The sequence below is a fragment of the Amblyomma americanum genome, unplaced genomic scaffold, assembly GCF_052857255.1.
Source record: "Amblyomma americanum isolate KBUSLIRL-KWMA unplaced genomic scaffold, ASM5285725v1 scaffold_75, whole genome shotgun sequence".
NCBI lineage: Eukaryota > Metazoa > Arthropoda > Arachnida > Ixodida > Ixodidae > Amblyomma > Amblyomma americanum.
Window position 1 is genome coordinate 305,227 of NW_027526547.1, and position 20,764 is coordinate 325,990.

Below are 20,764 nucleotides of genomic sequence, written 5' to 3' on the forward strand. Positions count from 1 at the left end.
GCCCTTGAACTATCACGCTGCCTACAGAATGCAGCTTTCTTCTATCGGTGCTTTTCGAACCTTCCCCGACCCTTTTTCCGCAGTTGTTGAGCAAGCGGCAGTTTTTTGCCTGTGATGACAGGCTTTTGTTTTCTTTTTGCAGCTGAAGGCATTTTGCCTCAAAATCCTGAATGGACTTACGCAATTCAGAAAGAGACCGTTCTGATACACCCTCCATTCGCTTCACTTCTTCTTGTAAAGCTTGAATAATGATGTCCTTGATACTGTTATTTGAATTTTGAACAGAACTTTCCTTATCGAAGGGAATTTTTACATGGCGCTCTTTTTTAAGGAACCCCTCTTTTGCTCGGCCATTAATTTTTCTGCACTGAGTATCTACCGAGGAGCAGAGGCTTCTAAATCTTGTCTCTACTGCAACCTTTAAACTCTCTGGGATGGACATGCCAAGTGGAATAAAAGATGTTATTGTCTCAAAATAAGATTTCTCCAAAACCGTTTTGTTGCTAAAGATTTCCAGAACTGTCTTATTTGTCAATGTATATGAAATTGCACATTCAGAAATAAGCGCAAAGCTCCCGAACTCATTTTTAAGAAATTCTAAACAACACAAATTGAAATGCAAGATTCAATACTATATCGAAAAAAAAAACAAAGTTCCAAAACGTTTGCTGGAAACATATATGTGAAAGGGTGAAGGCTCACTATTTCTGTGGGTTAGGTTCTGAATGCAACAACCTTCGACACAAGGAACATTTGCAGACTTTCCACAGGATAGCCGTTTGGAAAGAGCTTGCAAGCTTTCTGTCGTGTCACAGCAGCCTTCACACGCACTGGGAACTCAATTGCCACTACACTGCCAAGTTTCGTTTCTCTAGTATGCCACCCAAAGGGAAGATTCAGCTTTGAAAAGTCTGACTCATTGCAAACAATACAACCCCTTTCGAGTGGCCTTCCTTTCCTACTGAAAACCCATCTAAAGATGTCCAGGTCTATGTTCACCTTGACAAGCCCGCTGGATCGACGGCTGTTGGAAAGTTTCTTTTGCACAGCGTAAATTAATTCCTCAGCAGCAGCTTCCAGTCATTGTGGCGATGGCTTGCTTGGGTGCTTAAATTCCCATAGACAGGCGCCGTTCAGATTTTATCTTGGTTCAACGGAGCAATGCCACTTGGAATATTCTTTTCATTTTATAAGGTATCCCTTGCTCTGTAAAAAAAAGATGGCATGGTGAAACATTTAGCGCAAGAAAACTCACACACGCCGAGGAACGACAAAACGAAGCACAAGTGAACCAAAGAAAAGACAAAGGAAAGATATGTCACTACGAAATGAAGAGCCAATGAACTTGAATGGTAATTTATGCAAATGTTAACATATCCATTAGTGACGAAATGAGTGCCTTAGAGGACTTAAGTTACTGGGGATTGAAGGGTTTGCTCAAAATCTTGACCGCGTTATCTACTTTACTGGACTCAGGCTGCCCGCTTAGCGCGAAAAAATATATTTATGAAAAATGCTTTGTCTCTGGCATCATCACTAAGTTTGGAAGTCGAGTGTTCAAAACTGGCGGTAGTAGTAGTAGTAGTAGTAGTAGAAAACATTTATTCATAGAAAGGTAGGATAAAGAGGCGGGAAAAAACAGATTTTGGGTGGAGTCCTTATTTCACGACCCCAATGTCCACCGCAGTTGCTCTTGCTTGGGATATCAGGCTACGCTGGGTCACCAAATCGGAGCTGAGCAGGGCAGACTCCCAGTGTTCCTCGAAGTGATGTTTGTCTAGTTCGGGGGGCTTGCTACCGGAGCAGCCCCATGTTACATGGTATGTTGTTGGAATTCCGCCACACCAGGGGCAGATTCCGTCGTATCTATCGGGAAACATGATATGGTATTTGTGTAGGTTTGGGAAGGTGTTCGTCTGTAGTTGTCGCCAGCCCCTCGCCTCTACCGCCGTTAGCTTCGAGTGTGGTGGGGGATAGACTTGCCTTTGCGTTCGGAGAAGGAGGAGGCGTTCGCTGTACATAGAGGGAAGAGGGGTGACGTCGGGGAGGTTAGTCGCTCGGTTGGTGTATCTCGAGCTAGACTGTCCGCGGCCTCGTTTCCCTCGAGCCCCACGTGCCCAGGAGCCCAAGTGATTTGGTGCTTGCATGTGGAATTTTTAACATGTGGGGTAGTCAGAATGGGAGCGATGGAGTGTGGAAGTCTGCCAGTGAGGAAGAGCCGACACGCCGACTGGGAGTCTGTAACAATTTTTAGTCCGTTTCGCGTGGTATCGCCGTGCTGGATGGCGAGACCGATTGCGGCCGTTTCTGCTACTGTGGGAGAGCAGTTGCGTAGAGAGGCGCTGACGATTTCCTTGAAGTTGGTGTCCAAAACTACCGCCACCGCGTTCGTGGAATTGGGGTACATGGCTGCGTCGACGTATACAGCATTTCGTGCCTGTCGGTGTGTGCGGCGCAGGTAGTCCACTCGCGCCTTTCGTCGTCCCTTTTGTGAGTCCGAGTGAAAACTGGCGGTATACTAATTGCGGAGACATTTTGTTATAGGAAGTCTCCCTGACTGCCGCGCTTTGGGGCCTCCTACTGTGCAATTTTACCAATTTCTCTAACACATTTTAGTCAATGAAAACCTAAAAACCTAAAGAAAACGTGATCAATACACCTCTTAAGTTTATATTCCTCGCAGCTTATTTATATGCAAGCTAACAACATTTTTTCAAACATCAATAAACAAATGCAAAAGAAAAAGGTTTGAATTTTTCTGGGCTCTCTTATACAGATAACAGCAGTAACACAAACCAGGTGCTACAGAAAGACTAAGTCATCATCAAAATTAAGCTTTCTCGGATTAGCTCAGCTAACAAAGCGAAAGTCGTCGGCGTTCATTGTGTTCATTGGTGTTGGCGTTGACAACTTTCTTGGTGATTTTGTGGAAAGGAAGGGCGCATATAACTGGCCACCTGTGTAAGTGGGCGCCTCAATAGCGCTTTGAAGTACGTGATGGTGGTGAGAGAAAGATGTGGGCTGCATGCATTAGCGCTGACAACGTTGTGGCAGACACGCGGCACTGCAGCAATAGTCCGCAGCCTGACCAACCTCTCGCGATCAGCCATTAATTCAAATGCCACCTGCCAGGGTGGCAGGTTGGGCGCACTGCTCATCCAGTGTGCGGAACGCACTCAACGCTACAGACGCTAAGCCGCATCTGCTTGCACGATACATCACAGCTCTCGCTCTCTAACAAGGTTCAGCAGTAGTTGAGCAACAGCTAATATTTTTTTATCCAGCTGATACTCGGCTAGATAACGTGGTCAGGCAGCAGCCGCTGCACGGCTGTGGAGCCCCTGCGCAGAGACGGCGAAGACTAGGCTTGGCGGCGCGGCGAAGTCACTTGCTGGGTTGCTATGGCAGCGGCGCAGCAAGGACGTTCAAGATCAAACGTGAGGTGACGGCGAAATCGCTCCGACGAAAGCAGGAAAAGCTTTCGCTTTTAAAATATGGATTTTGCGGCATAGTATACCAGTGCCCGCAAACTGTAGCTAACCGGTAGTTACCCAGTAGTTAACAGGCAGTAAACCGGGAGGAAGCTGGTTTACTAATTCTGATATTAACTTTTAACTATTAGTTAGGCGCCTAGTTGCAGTTAGAGGTAAGTTACTAATATCCGTATCAGTTTTTAGAATTTCGAAAACGCGATTACCCTCATCGCAGTGGCTCGACAAAATTTGGCTACATCATGCGATGGCTCAGTGGTTAAGGTGATCATCTGCTGAGCCGGAGTACCCGGGTTGGCACTCAACCGCAGCGGCTGCGCTTCTATGGAGGCGAAACGCAAAAGGCACCCATGCGCTGTGCAATATCACTGCACTTTGAAGATCCCTAGTTGGTCGAAATTATTCTGGAGCCCTCCACAACGGCACCTATTTGTTCCTTTCTTCTTTAACTCCCGCCTTCATCTCTTCCCTTACGGTGCAATTCGGGTGCCCGCCGAGATAGGCGGGACAGTTACTGTGTCATTTCCTGTCCTCAAAAGCCAATTTTCAAGAACCACCCTTACAAAAATGGACTTCGAGTTTCTTTTGAACATGTATAGAGAGCGTAATGATTCTAAAGGATCTCTATAGGGACTCGCTGTCTATTGAGCCAGCTCATTAAGCAGTCTATGTATTCTGTAATGAGACCTAACTATAAAGTTCAGCTGTGTTCACAGTCCATAAAGATTCTATTAAATTGGCTCAATAAGACTTTATAATGAGTCAACCTTATAGAACTTGTTTTGTGCCTTCACTATAAGAAGTCGCTCCTTTCGAAGTCAAAAGAGCCTCTATAGACATAGCTCAGTAAGACATCATAATGAGTCAGAAATTACAGAGCTTGTTTCGTGTATTCTCTATAAAAACTCGCTCCATTTGCAATCAAAACAGATTCTATCGAACTGGCCCAGTAAGACTTCCTAATGTGCCAGATTTTATAGAGCTTGTTTTGTGACCTCGCTATACGAACTCGCTCAGTTCGAAGTCAAAAGGGGCTCTATAGAAATAGCTCAGCAAGACTTCATACTTAGTCAAAATCTATACAGCTTATGTCGTGCATTTCCTATAAAAACTCGCTCTATTTGCAGTCAAAACAGATTCTATACAACTGGCCCCGTAAGACTTCATAATGTCCCAGATTTTATAGAGCTCGTTTTGTGACTTCGTTATACGAACTCGCTCACTTCGAAGTCAAAAGGGGCTCTATAAAAATAGCTCAGTAAGACTTCATGCCTAGTCAAAATCTATAGAGCTTATGTCGTGCATAATATGTTATAGGCCTTCATGCCTTCGCTATGTAGACTCACTTCTACGACTACGATACGCATGTTATAGACAGTGTAATAAATGCATTAATTACGAATCATAATCAGCCCTTTTGCGTATGAATTTTATTGACTCCCTTAACGCGCTCCATACATGTGTAATACTGATGCCATAGGCAGAGAATATCTTGAGCTGTCCAGTTGCTATGCCTCCAATAGCGCGTGTACGTGTATGCGACAGCATGCGTTTCGAATTAACTTTCCGACAGGAACAGCAGGTGTCGAGGAGAGGTGTGACTCGTCCTCTGCTCTCTTCCTCCATGTTTTTGCACTTTCCCTTTGCACTTTCGTGACTGCGATGCTTGAAATCGGAATGCGACTCCCCCCATAAAAAAATATTTGTGATTTATTCCTGCGCTTTATCGTTGGCCAGTCAAATGATCTTTGTGCTAGCGGATGCAGCTGGCATGTTAGCTGCTTCAATGCCCCCCCCCCCCTTCATGGTACATCCAACAGACACGGAAGAATGTTGATCCCTCCGTGGGGACACTTCCCTCTTCTTACATTCATGATTTGCGGCCACTGACCCGGAAGCGTTCCACACGAGGGCTTAAAAAGCCAAGCTGTGCCTCGCCCATAGTCACACGATGAAGAAACGTGTTTTTTTTTTCAAAAAAATAACTTGATTGGTGTCAGTCATCTTTCTCCTAAATTCCTCTCTTTGTTCGTGCCTTTTTCCAGGGCACACATTCCTGGCGTGTTTGCGGCGGGTATGCCCTGCACGAACTGGTGTTCCTCTAAGAACGGCATTTTTTTCAACAGTTGACGCATCGGACTGCAGGGCAACAGTTCGATGCAGTGCTAGAATTTTTTACGCGGCCGTGGTCCCCGCACGCATCGACTTAAAATGAGAACACGCGGTGGTTTTCAAGCGCCCTTGAGTTTGAGTGCAGTGCTGACAATTAACTTCTGATTTGATCATTTGCTGTTGTAGTTGATTGACAGTGGGTTTGCATACATGCATGAAATTGCAGTCTTGTAGATATTTTAATGCAGGCAAAAATGAAATGCCGAGGATGCACATTCCATTCGTTTTAACTCGAGCTGCATGCGTGTATATATGTACAAATTGAACTCTCAATGTACACGTCACCGACAATCCGGGCGCAGCACGCTGCACACACAGTGAACGTACTGCGATTGACATCCACATTCCACAGCACAGCTTGAGTGAATGGACCTTTAAACAGTATCGAGCCTTAGGCCGCCAGTCGCAACTACAGATTTGCCCTCTGGAAAAGGAATGCGACGGGGTGTCGCTATTATGAACCCTTTCACAATACTCTTTTGATTTTAAAGATTTGTTAAAAACAGTGCTAGCTTCTTCTAGCCATGTGTGCGATCTGTCCAACCTGTGGACACGCCTGTCGCGCAGTACATCGCTTCGGCGGTGAGCCTCCCCTGGGCTAAAGGAGGCTGCCGCGTGTTCTCGCTCGAGGTCGGTGTGTGCGTGGCCTACTTGCCTACGTGTGCTTAGGAGAGGCTAGCACTGCACATACTTATATTGTTCTGCAGTATGTCGCGTCTGGCTTAGAAAATGTCGTTCGCAGAAGAATACAGGCGCAGCGAACTCGGTCGCAATTTAAGATGGTATACGCTCTTCTAATTTGCGAACGAGGTAGTTATGCGCATCTGCAGGGCATCGCAGGAAAAATGCCCATTATTAACAACACAATAAAGTTCAATTTCGTCAATTTCATGTATACGTAGTCTCTGCATGCTCTTGTTGCACAAATACAGTGAGAATTGGTTAGGCGGTATGTAGGGTTTAACGTGCCAAAGCGGCACGTGGGCTGCGAAAAACGCCTTACGGGGGAATCGGATTAATTACGACCACCTGGTATTGTTTAACGTGCAGCCCCCTTCAAAAGTGTATACAGCCCAATGGGTTTGTTTCTAAGCTGTTTAGCGTGGCTGCCTAGCATATCGAGCACTCCATACCTTGGGAGGATTGAGGACGCAAAGCCATTCATTCCTCTTTAGAGTGATTGCGGTCGCTGAGGATGCATTACGAGGCACGCTGGAGGCTTCACAAGCAAACTCCTTGCGCTGTATACTTTTGACAGGGGGTGTATGTACACCGATGGCGTACAGGAGACCGCCGCCGTCATTTTGTGTTTTCCCTCCATCGAATCAAAAGCGGGCGCGCGCCTAGGCCAGGATTCGATGCTGATCGAGTTCAATACACGAATGCACTAACCGCTGAATCACAGCGGGCATAACAACTAGAGCGTATAGCAACAAGAACTGAGACCGAAAAAAGACACCACAAACACTATAGCGTTTGTGGTCTGTTTCTAGGCCTGTTCTTGCTGTTAGGTGCTATAGTTATGCTCTGTATGCCATAAGCTTGCTCTAGCCCAGCTCTGCTTTAATTATGCCGCACTGACAGGTGCGAACAAAATCAATCGCGACTGCTAGTGGGTTGTCAAAAATCGTTGCTTTCTAATCAGTTATCTTTCAGGAATAAACTGATTACAGTAGTAATTTCTCATTGATGAACACCACAAATTAAAAAGAAAACAAGCCCTTATCCTTTCCTTAGTTCCGGGGTCAGTTCCTTCGTATGCACGTTTTGCTGTGGTGGCTTTAAGTGTTGGACCGCGTCAGACATTGTTAGCAAGCACACACGTTTCAGAATTCACGCGGGTTGCTTGATCGCTCTAATCATGAGGCGTACAAACGTCCCGTTTCCAAAGTGCGCCAACGTATCGCTGAATGTCCAAAAACCTCCCGGTGCCGGAAAGTTCGTCTTCAGCAACAAGGAATTCCATACGCACATGTACTTAAGGGCGGACGTGGTTGCCGCGGAGCACCTATTTCAATCTTTTCGCAGCTATTTTTTTTTTCGACTCTCTTCTGCCTCCACGCTGCAGTAATCGGGCCCCAGTTTGAGATAGCCATTTTCTCGGACAAAGGTGAAAATGTAGTCGTTTTAATGGTTTACTCTAAAATTAAGCAACCTCATGCATGAGATTGCCAGCTGGAGGATTCACAGCATGTTTCGTATAAGACTATGACATATTTGCCCTTTGGACCCTCCAACTGGCACGACTATATGAAGCCTTTGCGGTATATACTGCGCCAATAGATTGTTGCACCGGGCACTATATGAATAAATATTTAATTAACGGCACATTTTGTGACCTGTCTGTCATACTTTAAAAACTTTTCACATATGGCGTAAAAAGGTTTACATCTTAGCGTGATCAAACAGACCGATCGACGCGCAGGTGTTCCATAGTATTAAAATCATGTCCGGAACCTTGGTTCCGGACTTGCTTTTATAATACCGTGGAACACAATGATGGCGTGATCAGTGACCACATTTTCACCTCCGCTTGCGTAACATTTCACTAAAGGCTAAGGGGAAAACATATGCTGGCTGCTTGCATGGGGAACCAATATATCACGTACGTCACGTTCACGTAGTTTTTATTGCGAAAGCACTATTAATTCCGATGGGTAAACTCCGAGCAAGATCTAGCGGTGTTTGTGGGTTTGTGCCAACCAAAATGAATAAATAAAAATAGATCAAAGAAATATTGACTGGGATGCTTAAGAGCTGAACATTTCCGCTTTGAGGCTGTCAACAGGCGCAGACTGAGCAGCATGATTTTTCTTGGACCCCGAATATGGCATGAGATTCCCAATGCTTATTCTAAGACAAGGTTTTTGGTGATACTTGCGCCGTTGCTGCACATATATTCTTATGCGCTGTTTGCACACTTGGACCCTGTAGGTAACGTACCGGAAGCGGAAGAACCATAAAAAAAATTACTGACGATTTAGCAATGGTTAGGCGAAATGAAATATAGGCGCGCTTAGTGTACGTTGTGCTTATTTGGGGCCTTGTTTTAGCGCACTAAAACTGGAGGGGACACTCATACTCCGCATAAGGGCATAAAACGATAGACTTAACAGGTTTTCATGCAAAACATACCGGATGCGGGGACTGCATACTGTAACTTACGGTATTTGCTTTCCCGCGCACTATGAGTACCGATTGCCTCGATAAGAGCATTCAGAGTACGCAAGGTACGCACTCGTGATTTTTAAAGAACGAGGAAAGACTCGCAGTACTTCTCTTTTTGTTGTGCACCTCACGGGAAGATATTTCGGCACCTCAACCGAGAATTGCTTAATTTCGGCAGCATTTTCCTTGCTACAAATAAACTTAGTATACTGTAGTCAGCAACATGACTGGTGCTTGTAAAGCCTGTGTAAAAAATTGAACATCTAAAGGTAGCGGTCATGGCAAAAATTGATAATCGAAACCGAAAGTGAGCAGAAAGAGCAAAAAATATTGTAAAAAGCAAATAAACATCAAACGTTAGTTACTTTTAAAAACTCAGTTTTTTTGTTTGAATAGTAAAGAATAATTTATGAAATATAGGTCAACTTAAAATATTTTTTTCACAGAGGCTACATTTCACCATCGGCCTTGCCAGTGGCTTTGTCGCCTTGTGTAGCCACTAGCCAATACAAGCCAGATAATTTGACAAAAAGCGCGTGCATGGTGCTCGTCACGTCAGATTTAGGCGTGTGCGTCTCTGTCTTAGCCTCTTTAGAAGTTTGCCATGGACCATATTCTGATCAAGTGGACACAAGGAGAGAAGTGGGACGTATATCCGATACGTGCTATGGTCAATACGGCCGTCGGCTTCCGCCTGCTGACGGAGCCCGGCGCCATCGATGATGTGCGCGGCACAATAGAATTGTTCACGTGGAAGGACAGTGAACCACCTGCTCCCGCAGAGGTCCTGGATATTGGTAAGTGGTGACGAATTTCCTCATGTTAGCAGTTTTTGAATTATTCTGCTTCTTGTCAGTATTTACTGTTCTATTTGTTCTAGGCAAAGCGCGCGTACTGGAGACGAAGCGCGCGCGCCTGGCTTCAGCTGGGTTAAGGGACGAAGGCGACGTCATGACCGAGTCGCTTGAATGCAGCCCTAATGAAGAGGTTAGTGGCATGGTGCACTGCCCAGAATTTAGGAATTGTGCCGATGGCTGTCATCGTATCGAGTAGAGCGTTGAGAAAGTTTGGGCTATTGAGGCACTTAGTCGCGCCGCATTGTTTTTATGGCGCTGTTTTGCGAAGGACGTAAAAAGTGGTACTTGCGTTGAAATATTCAGTGCTGTTTTATCTGGACTGTGCACGCGATGCATACCGAATGCGCACGTGATTTCATTGAGAAGTGCCCATGCGTGCACATTTGCAGGCAGTGCATGGGACGGTCGTGGTATGAATGGTTGATATGGTATATGGAGTTTCAATCATTCCAGAGGGACATGGGCTTTGAGGAACGCCGTAGTGGAGAGCTCCGGCTTAAGTTTGACTTAATGGGGTTCTTTAACGTGCAGTGATATCGCTCAGTACGCGGGCGCCTTGTGTTTCACCTCCATCGAAATGCAGCCTCTGTGGATAGGATTGAACCCGGGTTCAAGAGAAGGCTTAATCGGGCTGGTTGTTGCATGTTGATGGTAATCGGCTGAACAGTGCTAACAGGCAGGGCATAAGAGATAAACACATACACAAGCACTGACTAGCAACCAAATGATTTATTGCGTTTGATATTTGATGCTTTTTGTTTAGCTTGCTTATATTGCAGGATTCCCTCCCGCAGTAAATCATTTGGTTCCTCGTCAGCGCTTGTGTCTATGTTGTTCTCTTGCGTCCTGTTTGTGCTCTTCAATCAGTTTCCATGAACCCAGGTCCTCAGGCTTGGCATCTGAGCGCCTTAACCACTGAGGCACCCTGGCAGGATGCATGGCATTGTCGTGATATTCGGTGTGTTCTCTTCATATCATTGCCGGCATGACAGGCAGTACACCTCATCTTTCTGACTAGCCCTCTAGTCTGTGATAACTGAAGTGCCGATGTTATACCTGCACGGCTGCACGCCAGTGCATACCACCGATAACATGTGTTTTTGTTAAGTTGGAGGCCAGCTCGCAACAGGTATTCGAATTGAGTGCCGGTATGTTTCACTCAGACCTCTGTAGATTCAGCGTTTGCGAATTTGCGTTCAGAGGCGCATCTTCGTTTCATTTTTCAGTGCGTTTCATTTTCTACTGCTGCACATTAGCAGCCTTAAGTGCCGTTTGAATTTTTTTCACCTCTACATAGTACCGACTATGTGTGATTTAATTGCCTCATTAATATATCTTGCAAGATGCCATTTTGCGCACAGTGCAATACATGTGGTGTCCACAACAATAAATTACAAAAAGCCAATTGCCTAAGCTAACAGCCTCCATTTGCCAATAAGGACACCAGCCCACCATTACTTTTTTGATATCTTTATTGTAATATTTTAGATCTCCCTCGCCCTTATGTAAAGCCCCAACCTGAAGGACTTTAAGGGTGAATAAATGATGAATGATAAAGTTTATAATAGCCTCTGGAAATCGAGCGAAAGAAAATGCAAAAGATATAAAAGATACAGGAATCTGTCTTGCCTTTCACGCATGTGTAGCTACAGGTGCACTGCTTGCTTTCTTGATTACACATTAACGTGTCAGCGTTAAGGCTCTCATGCAGCAAGGAACCCGGCGGCATCCGAGAAAATGCGGATTGCTTGAAAAGGTAGTTGTGGTGTCATGTGGAGCAACAGATTTTAAGAGATGAAAACATTGCATAAATTGTGAATATAAGGTCGCAACATGACTTAAGTGCCATTATGACACATATGAGTCATTAATTGCACTCAGCATAAAATTAAGGTGACGGGAAACAGGCCCTTGTATCCAGAGTCGGACACTTTACCCTTAGGCCACTGAGGCATGTTTGTTCAACTTGGTTGAAGGGAGGCCTTTTGTGCCATGTCCAAAAGTGTCAGTGCCTGCAGATAGGACCTTAGGCCATTGGAGGCAGCCGTTAATGCTATCGTGCCATACCCTTAAGGTGGAACCTAAGTGTCGTCCAATTTTTTTTTCATTTGCAGTTTTGTTCTCAATGTGAGAACATGCGCAGGGAGTTGGATGTCGTAAAAAGGCGAAACGAAGATCTGGAGGCTGCCCATGGTATGTCAGATCATCACGGTGCTGTTAAGGGCTGTTATAACCTTTATTAGTGTAGCTTGAGTTTGACCCGGTTGTATAATGGGCTTGATAGCTTATCTCCAATATACCTACTTTTGAAGCGTCATCTGTTTTGCTTGGTGTGCTGCTTTGTTGAAGCTTATTCTTAGTTTTGTATGCTGTGAAATGGCTGTTTTCTTACTGTTAACTTGCATGTAACTGTCTAATGTACAGCTGCTAGTATTAGAGAGAGAGTTACAAATCTGCTCTTTTAGCAGGCACACTAAAAAATTATAACCATGTAGCTAATTCATGTCGTTTTGTAGTAGGGCACCATAGTAGGCAAACAAAATTGTTATACTGTATAAAACAGCTGGCAGAATGTAGTGTTATGCTGTCACTACAGTTTTTTTTATAATTTGGTAAACTGCTCTTTCAGAGTCTCAAAAAAATCTGAAAAAGCTAAAAAAAATGCTTGATGACATGAAGAGCATTGATGCCATCAGTGCAGTGCGGCCGTGCCCCCAGGTAAGGCCTTTCCCTTACAAGTTTTGACATCTTCTGGATGGGAACAGGGTTTTAACATGCACACTTGTGTAAGGGCTGCTTTCCTGAACTTAACAGGCAATAATTTAAAAAAAAACTCTGGAAAGAGCTATTGCTTACCACTTGTGTATGGTTTTCCTCGCGCGGCATGATTCATAGGATGATATCGAACTTAACAGCTGCATGCAACATGTGGTATGCCCAAACAGACAATATATCATTTCATTTAGTCTTCACCTAGAAATGCTATTAGGTGGAGTCTTTGCCACCATGCAGCAATATCTTTGTGCTTTTGAACTTATCTTCTGTGATATGTGTTGGCCTTGCGAAAGATAAAAATGTGAACATAATGTTTACATCTGACGCGAAGGCCAGGGTAATTTGCACCCATGCTGGCAGAAGTGTCTCCTGCAGCAACATGCTTGCTATCGGTGCATCAGGCAGTGGTGGTCTGCTAGCATGCCGCTCGCTTGGGGTCTCTTTTCCTGGCATGCCTTGCATGCTTCACATCAGTGCCACTGTGGAAGGTGCTCTGAAGCTAACGGCCCCTTATCATGAATAGGCTAATCTTGTAACCAATTTCCCAAGAACAGATTTGCCTCATATTAAAATGACTTGCAATGTACATTAATGCAACCTTTGGCAGCGAAGCTAGTGGGTATGTGTTCCAGGAGAGAGCCACCTTGCACTGGTGGCTGTAGGCTACATGCACTAAGTGTAGTTTCAAAGCGTCATTCGAACCACTGCAGTCAAACTTCAATATAACACAGATATTACGTATTGTTGGCTATATTGAACTATTCCTAGATATTTTGAACAAACACAGGCAATTCTTGCTTCATATATTGAATCCAGTTTGCCATATTAACTTATGTATTGAACTGTTAAGCACCTAGCTATGCCCGCTTCGATGACTGGTGGCAGACTTTGCCTTACTAAATGAGTGACTGGGGGTGCCAGTGCGCCAAGCGACACAGTTCACGCTTTGTTTTGCACTTTTTAATAGTACCACGGAAGCTTAGCGACTGCAACGGTTGGTAGCCTGGAGGTCAGCACCCTTTTGCGGCTCTCGAACCCATCAGTAGTGTCCCACAACTAGCGGCATGGCCGTTTGTAGCCTTCTAGTAGCCATCTCATCTTCATGTCAACTGTCATGGAAGTGGCGAACACTGCGATAGCTTTTATTCTGTCATCCCAATTTTCACCCGACACTGCTGTAATTCGGGGATGCCGCCCTAACTGGTGTTTCGCCTGCCACCACCCCACGCTGGCAATGCTTTGTTAAGAAGCCAGCCTAATTGGCATTGGCACGGTTTGAGACAGTGCTAGAGCTTCGGGAAAGGTCTCTCCCAGTTGCCATCCTTGCAGTGATGCATTGCACTTCTCCTGCATGAGTTCTTTGCAGATTTTGTATTTCAGATGTATTGAACTATTTAACAACTTTTATCTGTTCATGTAATGAAGTTTGATTGTATTATGGTCCATAGAAGTTGTATTATGGTCCATAGAAATCTCATTGCTTTTCACGTGTGATTCTGCCTTAATTCTTATTTCAAGTAATTTTGATGTCCTACCAGTCTTTTTTAATGCAGGCAGTTCTCCGCAGCCGTTCAGATTTTGTGTGTTTGTGAAATATTATTGCGAAAGAATGCATGGAAATTAGACTGCTGTTGAAAGCAACATTTAGCTTTAGTTTATGTTAGCAGCATGCCATGCAGTTGCACTAGTCTGTTACAGAAGTTGCAAGTGCTATGCATAATTTCTTTCCTATAATGAACAACTGCTAGGTGTCAGATATTCTTAGTTCTTTGGTAACAATGCCATGCATATTGGAGATCTTGGCTGTGTAATCAAAAAGATGTAATGAACAGTGCTTACCATTCAAGGAAAGCCACTGTGCAGTTCTGCTGTGTGTTGCTAATTTGCACATGCATTGCCGCAAAGTGACAGCCGTTCTAGGGAAGGCTGGACAGAAGTCTGAACAGAAAGCCGTACTGCACGTCACAAACAGTCTTCAAAGAGTCAGAGCAGATAATTTAGGTCCGCTATCCAAATCATCAGTTTTCGACGCGATTGTGATGTCTACTTAACGCGCAGGGGTAGGAGCATTCGCATGCCTCGTCTGAAGCCGCCACTTCGACGCTGAAAAGCCTTGCTGCGCGCCGTCTCCAAGTAATTCTTGCAGAAAAAAATGAGCGCTTTTATAATGCGCATAAAAGAACATTTATTTCTAAAAGCCAAACTAGGGGGCTCATTTATGTGCAAATGCATCACTTGTGTGAGATTTTCAATTATAGGACGGTTTCGCGCAGTCTGCTGAAAGTTAGAGGTTCTACTGTATGCACCAACTGTGTAACAACTGAAAGCACGCGTGATCACCTTCTAGCGGACATGGTGATCTGTTTGAGCTCGGGCCATAGGAGTCATATTGACTAGGAATTTTTTTTTAAACAGAACAGCGCGTAGTTTGACAGGAACACGACACAGATGAGCGCTGACTTTTAACTGACGTTTATTGCTTGGAACGGGGCATATATACAGTTCCAACCAAAAAGAAGAAAACAAAACAACCATTCATACAAGCCGCTCTGAACACAGGAGATAACTAGGATCATCATACCCCCCCCCCCCGCTAAAAATGCAAGTTCTTTGGAACAAATCGATAAGGAGGGGCTGCTGACGCAGGCGTCTTTTGACCAGGCGATGTGCGCTGCTTAAATTATTTCATGTGTTAGTCACGTGACACTAGTGTCAGTGTCAATCTATTCTCAGTAATTTGGGCAAAGACAGAAAAAGAGAGCAGGCACATTCTATGACGCGGAAGGAAAAAGAAAAAAAACCACTGTTGTGCCTTGCATTCATCATTTTTCCCACAGGCTAAAAAAGATAGCAAATAGAGTACTTGTAAAAGTCATTTTTTTCGGCTCCGGATAAGCTTGGGAAGATGTGCAAAATGGTTAACACTGATTTCATTCCCAGATAGTGCGACATCAAGCATGAAAATCAATTCATATGCTGCGAAGAAGGTGTAGTTTATGCCATTCCCATGTCATGTGGCAAGCTTTATGTGGGTCAGACGGGGAGATGCCTCAATGAACGCTTGAAGGAGCACAATAACAATGTGCATAATACTGTAAAAGAGCATCTCGGCATCCACTGTAGAGACTGTGACAGCAAAACATGCACCCCTGACTTCACTCGCACACAAGTTTTAAGCAAGCATAGTAACCAACTAACACGTGAAATAATTCAAGGAGCGCACATCGCCTGGTCAAAAGACGCCTGCGTCAGCAGCCCCTCCTTATCGACTTGTTCCAAAGAACTGGAATTTTTAGCAGGGGGAAATGATTATCCTAGTTATCTCCTGTGTTCAGTGCCGCATGTATGAATGACTGAATCTATGAATGGTTGTATTGTTTTCTTCTTTTTGGTTGGATCTGTGTCGTGTCTCCCTTCGTGTCCCTGTCAAACTACGCGCTGTTTTGTTTAAAATGACTTACCAACTCGCCCAAGCATCCATCTTAATGATTGACTAGGAAAGCTGCAGTCTTGTAAGGGAGATGAGTGGGGATGAGAGGAATAGGGAGTATTTACTGATGTCCTAGTGGCCGCCATTTTGGTTTACATAAAGCATGGGCAGAGGCAGCTTGGCATGCCTAACTGTGTAGTCAAGCGTTACACTGAAATCCATCTGGTTAGGCATGGCGATGCAATGAAATGAAGTAGGAGTCGCTGACTATAGTCGAAAAGGAGGAAAAACATCGCGAAACCAGTGTGGCTTTCTTGTGCACAGTGAGCAGGACAAGAGCAGTGGCAAATTTATAACCGATGAATGTGATGTAAACATGGGGCATAAATGGTTTTCATGGGGCCGGCGTTCTTGTTTGAAGTCGGTTGCACCTTCTAAATGAATAGCGATTTCATCAGAAGGCACATCCCCAGGTTCCTTTTTCTATATGAGATAGAAGAATTGCCCCGCGCAGTCTGACGGCCACTGCTGTGTGCATGGCCTGCATCCCTGTCAGTAAGCTGCAGAATCAACTAATGAACTGACCAAGACCGACTACAGATGAAGTTTCCAGGAGTTATCTACAAGATACCCTGCCTGAACTGTAATCATGCTTACAGCAGTGAGACAGGAAAGTTCTCAAGACTCATAAAGGAGCATCAAAGTGATGGGACAAATGACAGGCATGCCACAAATGCATTGGCGCGCCACGCACATGGCACTGGCCACCAGATTGACTGGGGCAATGCCTGTATCTTATCCAGAGAAAGGAGCCTGACGATGTGCCTTCTGCTTGAATCCTTATTCATCCAGATGACGCAAGCAACAAGAATGCCGGCCCCATTCCAAACATCTATGCCATAAGTTTCACATTCTTCAGTTATGTGTTCTCCACCATTCTTGTCCTGATCATTATGAACAAGAAACCCTTATGGGTTTTGAAATGTCTTTCTTTCTTTTCGACTATGGTACGTGACTGCTACTTAATTTTATTCCCGACTGTCGTATTACCACCTGCAGCCTGCAGCACTGAACCTATGTGCTGTACATAATGGCGCCCACAATGTTACATGAATACTTTCCGCCTGCTTTTTATCACTTATTGATTCTATTTTTAATATTTTCATGTCTCACATCTTATATATGGGGTGGTTCAATGAACACCCAAAAATTTTCATAGTCTTTTTGGGGTAAAAATACGGTTTTTGCGGAATACCAGTGTCGGCGGACACCATAAAACCGGTGAATCTTCTTAAGTAGTAAGCTAGTTAACTAATTTTTAATAATTATCTTTTTAAGTAGTACTTAGGCACTTAGTTGCAATTAGAGATTTCTAGCTGGTCATTAGTATTAGCCATATCAGTTTTTAGAATTATGAAAACACTATTACCCTGGGTGCTGTGGCTGGACGAAATTTGACTTTTTCAGCTAGTTGCATGCACTGGAGGGGTTGTTTTGCCTGCATGCTTCCGAAAGCATGTTTTTGCACGATGATATTTGTTACCCACAGTGCCAGGACAATCGTGTTTTCGAAATTCTAAAAGCTGGTACAGCTTTACTAGCAGCCTATCAGAAATTGGTTAGCCAACTTATTATTTAAGACAATTCACAGGCTTTCCGATGTCTGAAAACACTAGTAATATTATACAGCAGAAAGTGTTATTTTTGCTCCAAAACGCCTTCTTTCGAAAATTTTTTATAGTCTGTACTGAAGCACCTGGTATAGCAAATGTAACTTGTGTGCATCAGCTTGCATTTTGTAGATTGCCTTTTCATGGCGCTAAGTTATACGTTTCATTTCCAGATCGACATTGGGGGCGGTGTTCTGATAGAAGAGACAGCCCTTGAAAAGCTGCGCAGCAGCTGCCCAGGAGCCCCTGCGAAATTCGCAAGGGGGCTGATGCGGCAGCTGTTTACAGCTGATGAGTTGAGAGGAAAGTCGTTATTTGGGCGGAAGTCGAATTCCCACCCTGACTCATCCTTGAGGGAGGCCTTGGACCCTGTAAGAGTGAACGCCATCATCGGTACGTCACTTTTTTTCCTACCATCCGGATTCACCACTTGAACATTTATTAGAACTGCTTTTCTTTCATAGCCTCTACTTCTGTGCATGTATGTGAAGTCAGCAACATGCATTTTACTGCACATTGCTGAGCTTGAGTGTGCTTGGGTATCAGTTTACCTTAGCTCTCTTTTTAACTACTGGAAATTGAAGGGTTTGCTGTATTCCAGATGCCCAGAGAGTTTTTATTGCATTCACTGCATTGTGGGTAGTCAATTAATCACATTGTGTATTCATCTTATGCAGCTTTCAAAACTGAGGCATGCAATGAATCAGTGCCAGAGCTCTGATTTTTAAGTGTGCCCATCAAAACAATGTGTGCCAATTAGCTATTGCTACTCTTGGCAGCTCACAGATGATGGCTTCACCAGTGGCTGACTTGCAGGTCATGCCATATGCAAGAAAATTTGACAGCGGCCTATGGGGAGTTTTGCACAGTCTGTTTTCTTTTTGTTTTTGTACAAGGAGACGATATAGCATAGCTAGGCAAAATGCAAATTAGGTGCACTACCACTTCGGTATTTATTTTTGTTTCTCCTCAAGGTTCGGCTCTCATGGTCAAGCAGGCTTCAGGCAAAGATCGATGAAATGAGACTCAAGCTTAGGGGTATGACGTGATAGCGTTAAAGGGGAATGTCCAAATATACGGAATTGGTTGTTCTCTACTTTTCGTTCATAGTCTGTTTGAAGTCTTCATACCACTCTTGGCACAGTGGTCCAGCAGTTAAGTGATGCGCCACTGCCCTGCGATAGCAGGTGCTACAACCGGTGGGGCTTGAGACACAGGTTGCGCTTCCCGAGCAACTTGTTGCGACCAATCTTTAATTGAACTGACACCTCCCATGTTGACACTGGACAAACAGACAACGGCCAAATTGCCAAGTGGGGCTCTAGTGCTAGTGCACTAAATAACATACGAAGGAGTGTACTTCCCTAAGTCCAGCTGCATTATGGATATGGAATAGACTTCAAAGGAGAGAAACTGTTGATCAGCGCAACAGAATTGACAGAAGTATCAGGTTGTCTTACAGCATATAAGCACTAAAATACACTAGGAATGAAATGGGTGTGACTAAGTGTAAACTAGTAATTAATTGTAATAAATTGGATATTCTTTTTAAGTTTGTAATTCATTACTTTTTCTAAATGGCAAGTTCTGGGTAATCTATTCTTGGTAATCGGTTACTTTTTCCAAAAACAATTAACTGGTGGTATAGCTCGGACAACTTGAACTTCGTGGCAAACGCTGGCGCTAGCCGGAGATGTTTCCTTCATGACAGCAACAATGGACTGGCTGCGGAGCAGCATTGCGCGCAATTCTGCCTGGGCCACGAGAGAGGCATGGTTGCCTCCGGTGGTGCCTGTCCTGGAAACTATCACTTGACTGCTCTGTAGGGATCCCTGGTCCTGTTGGATGGCACTGAAATTTTACTTTAACTACACCGAGCTTGGCGGCAACTACACAGAGCAAGAAGGCAGAGATATATAGCTCGCAACAGTGCATAAAGGAAGGATTCTGTTGAAACCAGTACTACTTCTAGAGTTTCATATATTACTACAATAGCTTCAATAAACTCGTGAAAGTTGACACTGCACGACAGCATATCATGCAAGCTGCACGAGTTCATTTTAGTCTGAGTGGCGCATGACCTAACCGCTGCACCATTGCGCCAGGAGTGGTATGAGGTCTCCCAAGGATCTATGAATGCATAGTCGAGAATGCCCAATTTCACATATATGGGCATTCCCCATTGCGATCGCATCATACCCTTAAGGCAGAGCTCAAGTATCCCTTCCAATTTTTTTTATGCGTGTTATTCCAGTTTGGGATTAGCTTAAGAAAAGTCAACAACGGACTCTTTTCTTGCCGCAGAGAATTATATGGTAGTTGTGAATAATGTGGGTTGAAGCTTCATTGAAAACTTAAGTTCCGTTCGACGAAAGTGGCTAAGTTTAAGCTCACTGTGTTAAGATTAGTTAATAACATGTGCATGAAGTGTCAAGAGTGTGCGAGATTTCTGTCAAATTATTCATCTGCTTGCGTGCTTCTTTGTGCAGGCTTCACTATTCGGGAGTTCAAGGCCGACCCGATCCGCCTGAAGAGCAGCTTGTCCTCCCTGCTCTCTCGGGAGATTAAATGAGACTAGGTAATAAACAATGCATGAAGGACCTTCTTGTATCATTGTATGTTTTGCAGCACATATCACATTCACTCACTTTTTCAAGTCCCCGTGGCTTCAGTCTACAAGTATTTCTACCTACCTCTTCATGTTCGTAAAAAATGTATTGAAACTCGTTTCGTAATACTCATAGAGCTTCAATAACTACACTGTAAGCTCTACTCAGGAAATCCGAAAGAGCAATACCTCCTAGGCTTCCTATAGGAATGCGGTGGCCAGTTAGTTATTGAAACTCGTTACATAATAGTTAGAGGTTGAGTAAATCCACTATAGGCTCTATCAAGGAAAGATTAATGAGGTTCTTTTGAATCTCTCAAAAGATTTGCAAAAGACGATCAATGAAGTGTTTCAATAGCACTATCTTTTCGTGTTCCTATAACAATGCGGTGAACAATTAGTTATTGGAACTCGTTAGGTAATACTTACAGAGGTTCAGTAAAGCCACTATAGGCTCTATTGAGGAAAGCTAAAAGAGCTTCGATTGGATCTCCTTAGAGAGTTGCAGAAGACACTCATTAAATTATTTATATAGCAAAGCCTCATTGCATTTCTATACGGATGCGGTGGCCAATTAGTTATTGAAACTCGTT

At 44.2% G+C, this 20,764-nt stretch overlaps 2 protein-coding genes and 1 pseudogene across 2 annotated transcripts; all 3 read left to right on the forward strand.

Moving 5' to 3' along the window:
- Positions 1 to 20,764, forward strand: part of LOC144112378 (luciferin 4-monooxygenase-like) — a 198,816-nt pseudogene that overhangs the window by 67,717 nt on the left and 110,335 nt on the right.
- On the forward strand, positions 9,480 to 11,931 carry LOC144112372 (uncharacterized). Its single transcript, XM_077645222.1, has 3 exons — positions 9,480 to 9,628; positions 9,712 to 9,818; positions 11,803 to 11,931. Exons 1-3 carry the CDS (start codon positions 9,499 to 9,501, stop codon positions 11,929 to 11,931), a joined length of 366 nt encoding a protein of 121 aa, XP_077501348.1. The 5' UTR covers positions 9,480 to 9,498.
- Positions 12,337 to 20,164, forward strand: LOC144112380 (uncharacterized). Its single transcript, XM_077645229.1, has 3 exons — positions 12,337 to 12,406; positions 17,737 to 17,956; positions 20,053 to 20,164. The coding sequence occupies exons 1-3, from the start codon at positions 12,350 to 12,352 to the stop codon at positions 20,133 to 20,135; spliced, it is 360 nt and encodes a 119-aa protein (XP_077501355.1). The 5' UTR covers positions 12,337 to 12,349; the 3' UTR covers positions 20,136 to 20,164.

Bases quoted from the DNA above. Each gene is read 5' to 3' on its own strand.
- LOC144112372 (XM_077645222.1), top strand. From the start codon at position 9,499: ATGGTCAATACGGCCGTCGGCTTCCGCCTGCTGACGGAGCCCGGCGCC. The intron at 9,629-9,711 runs GTAAGTGGTGAC...TATTTGTTCTAG, and splicing joins CGCAGAGGTCCTGGATATTG to GCAAAGCGCGCGTACTGGAG. The intron at 9,819-11,802 runs GTTAGTGGCATG...TTTCATTTGCAG, and splicing joins AATGCAGCCCTAATGAAGAG to TTTTGTTCTCAATGTGAGAA.
- LOC144112380 (XM_077645229.1), top strand. From the start codon at position 12,350: ATGCTTGATGACATGAAGAGCATTGATGCCATCAGTGCAGTGCGGCCG. The intron at 12,407-17,736 runs GTAAGGCCTTTC...TTTCATTTCCAG, and splicing joins CAGTGCGGCCGTGCCCCCAG to ATCGACATTGGGGGCGGTGT. The intron at 17,957-20,052 runs GTACGTCACTTT...TTCTTTGTGCAG, and splicing joins AAGAGTGAACGCCATCATCG to GCTTCACTATTCGGGAGTTC.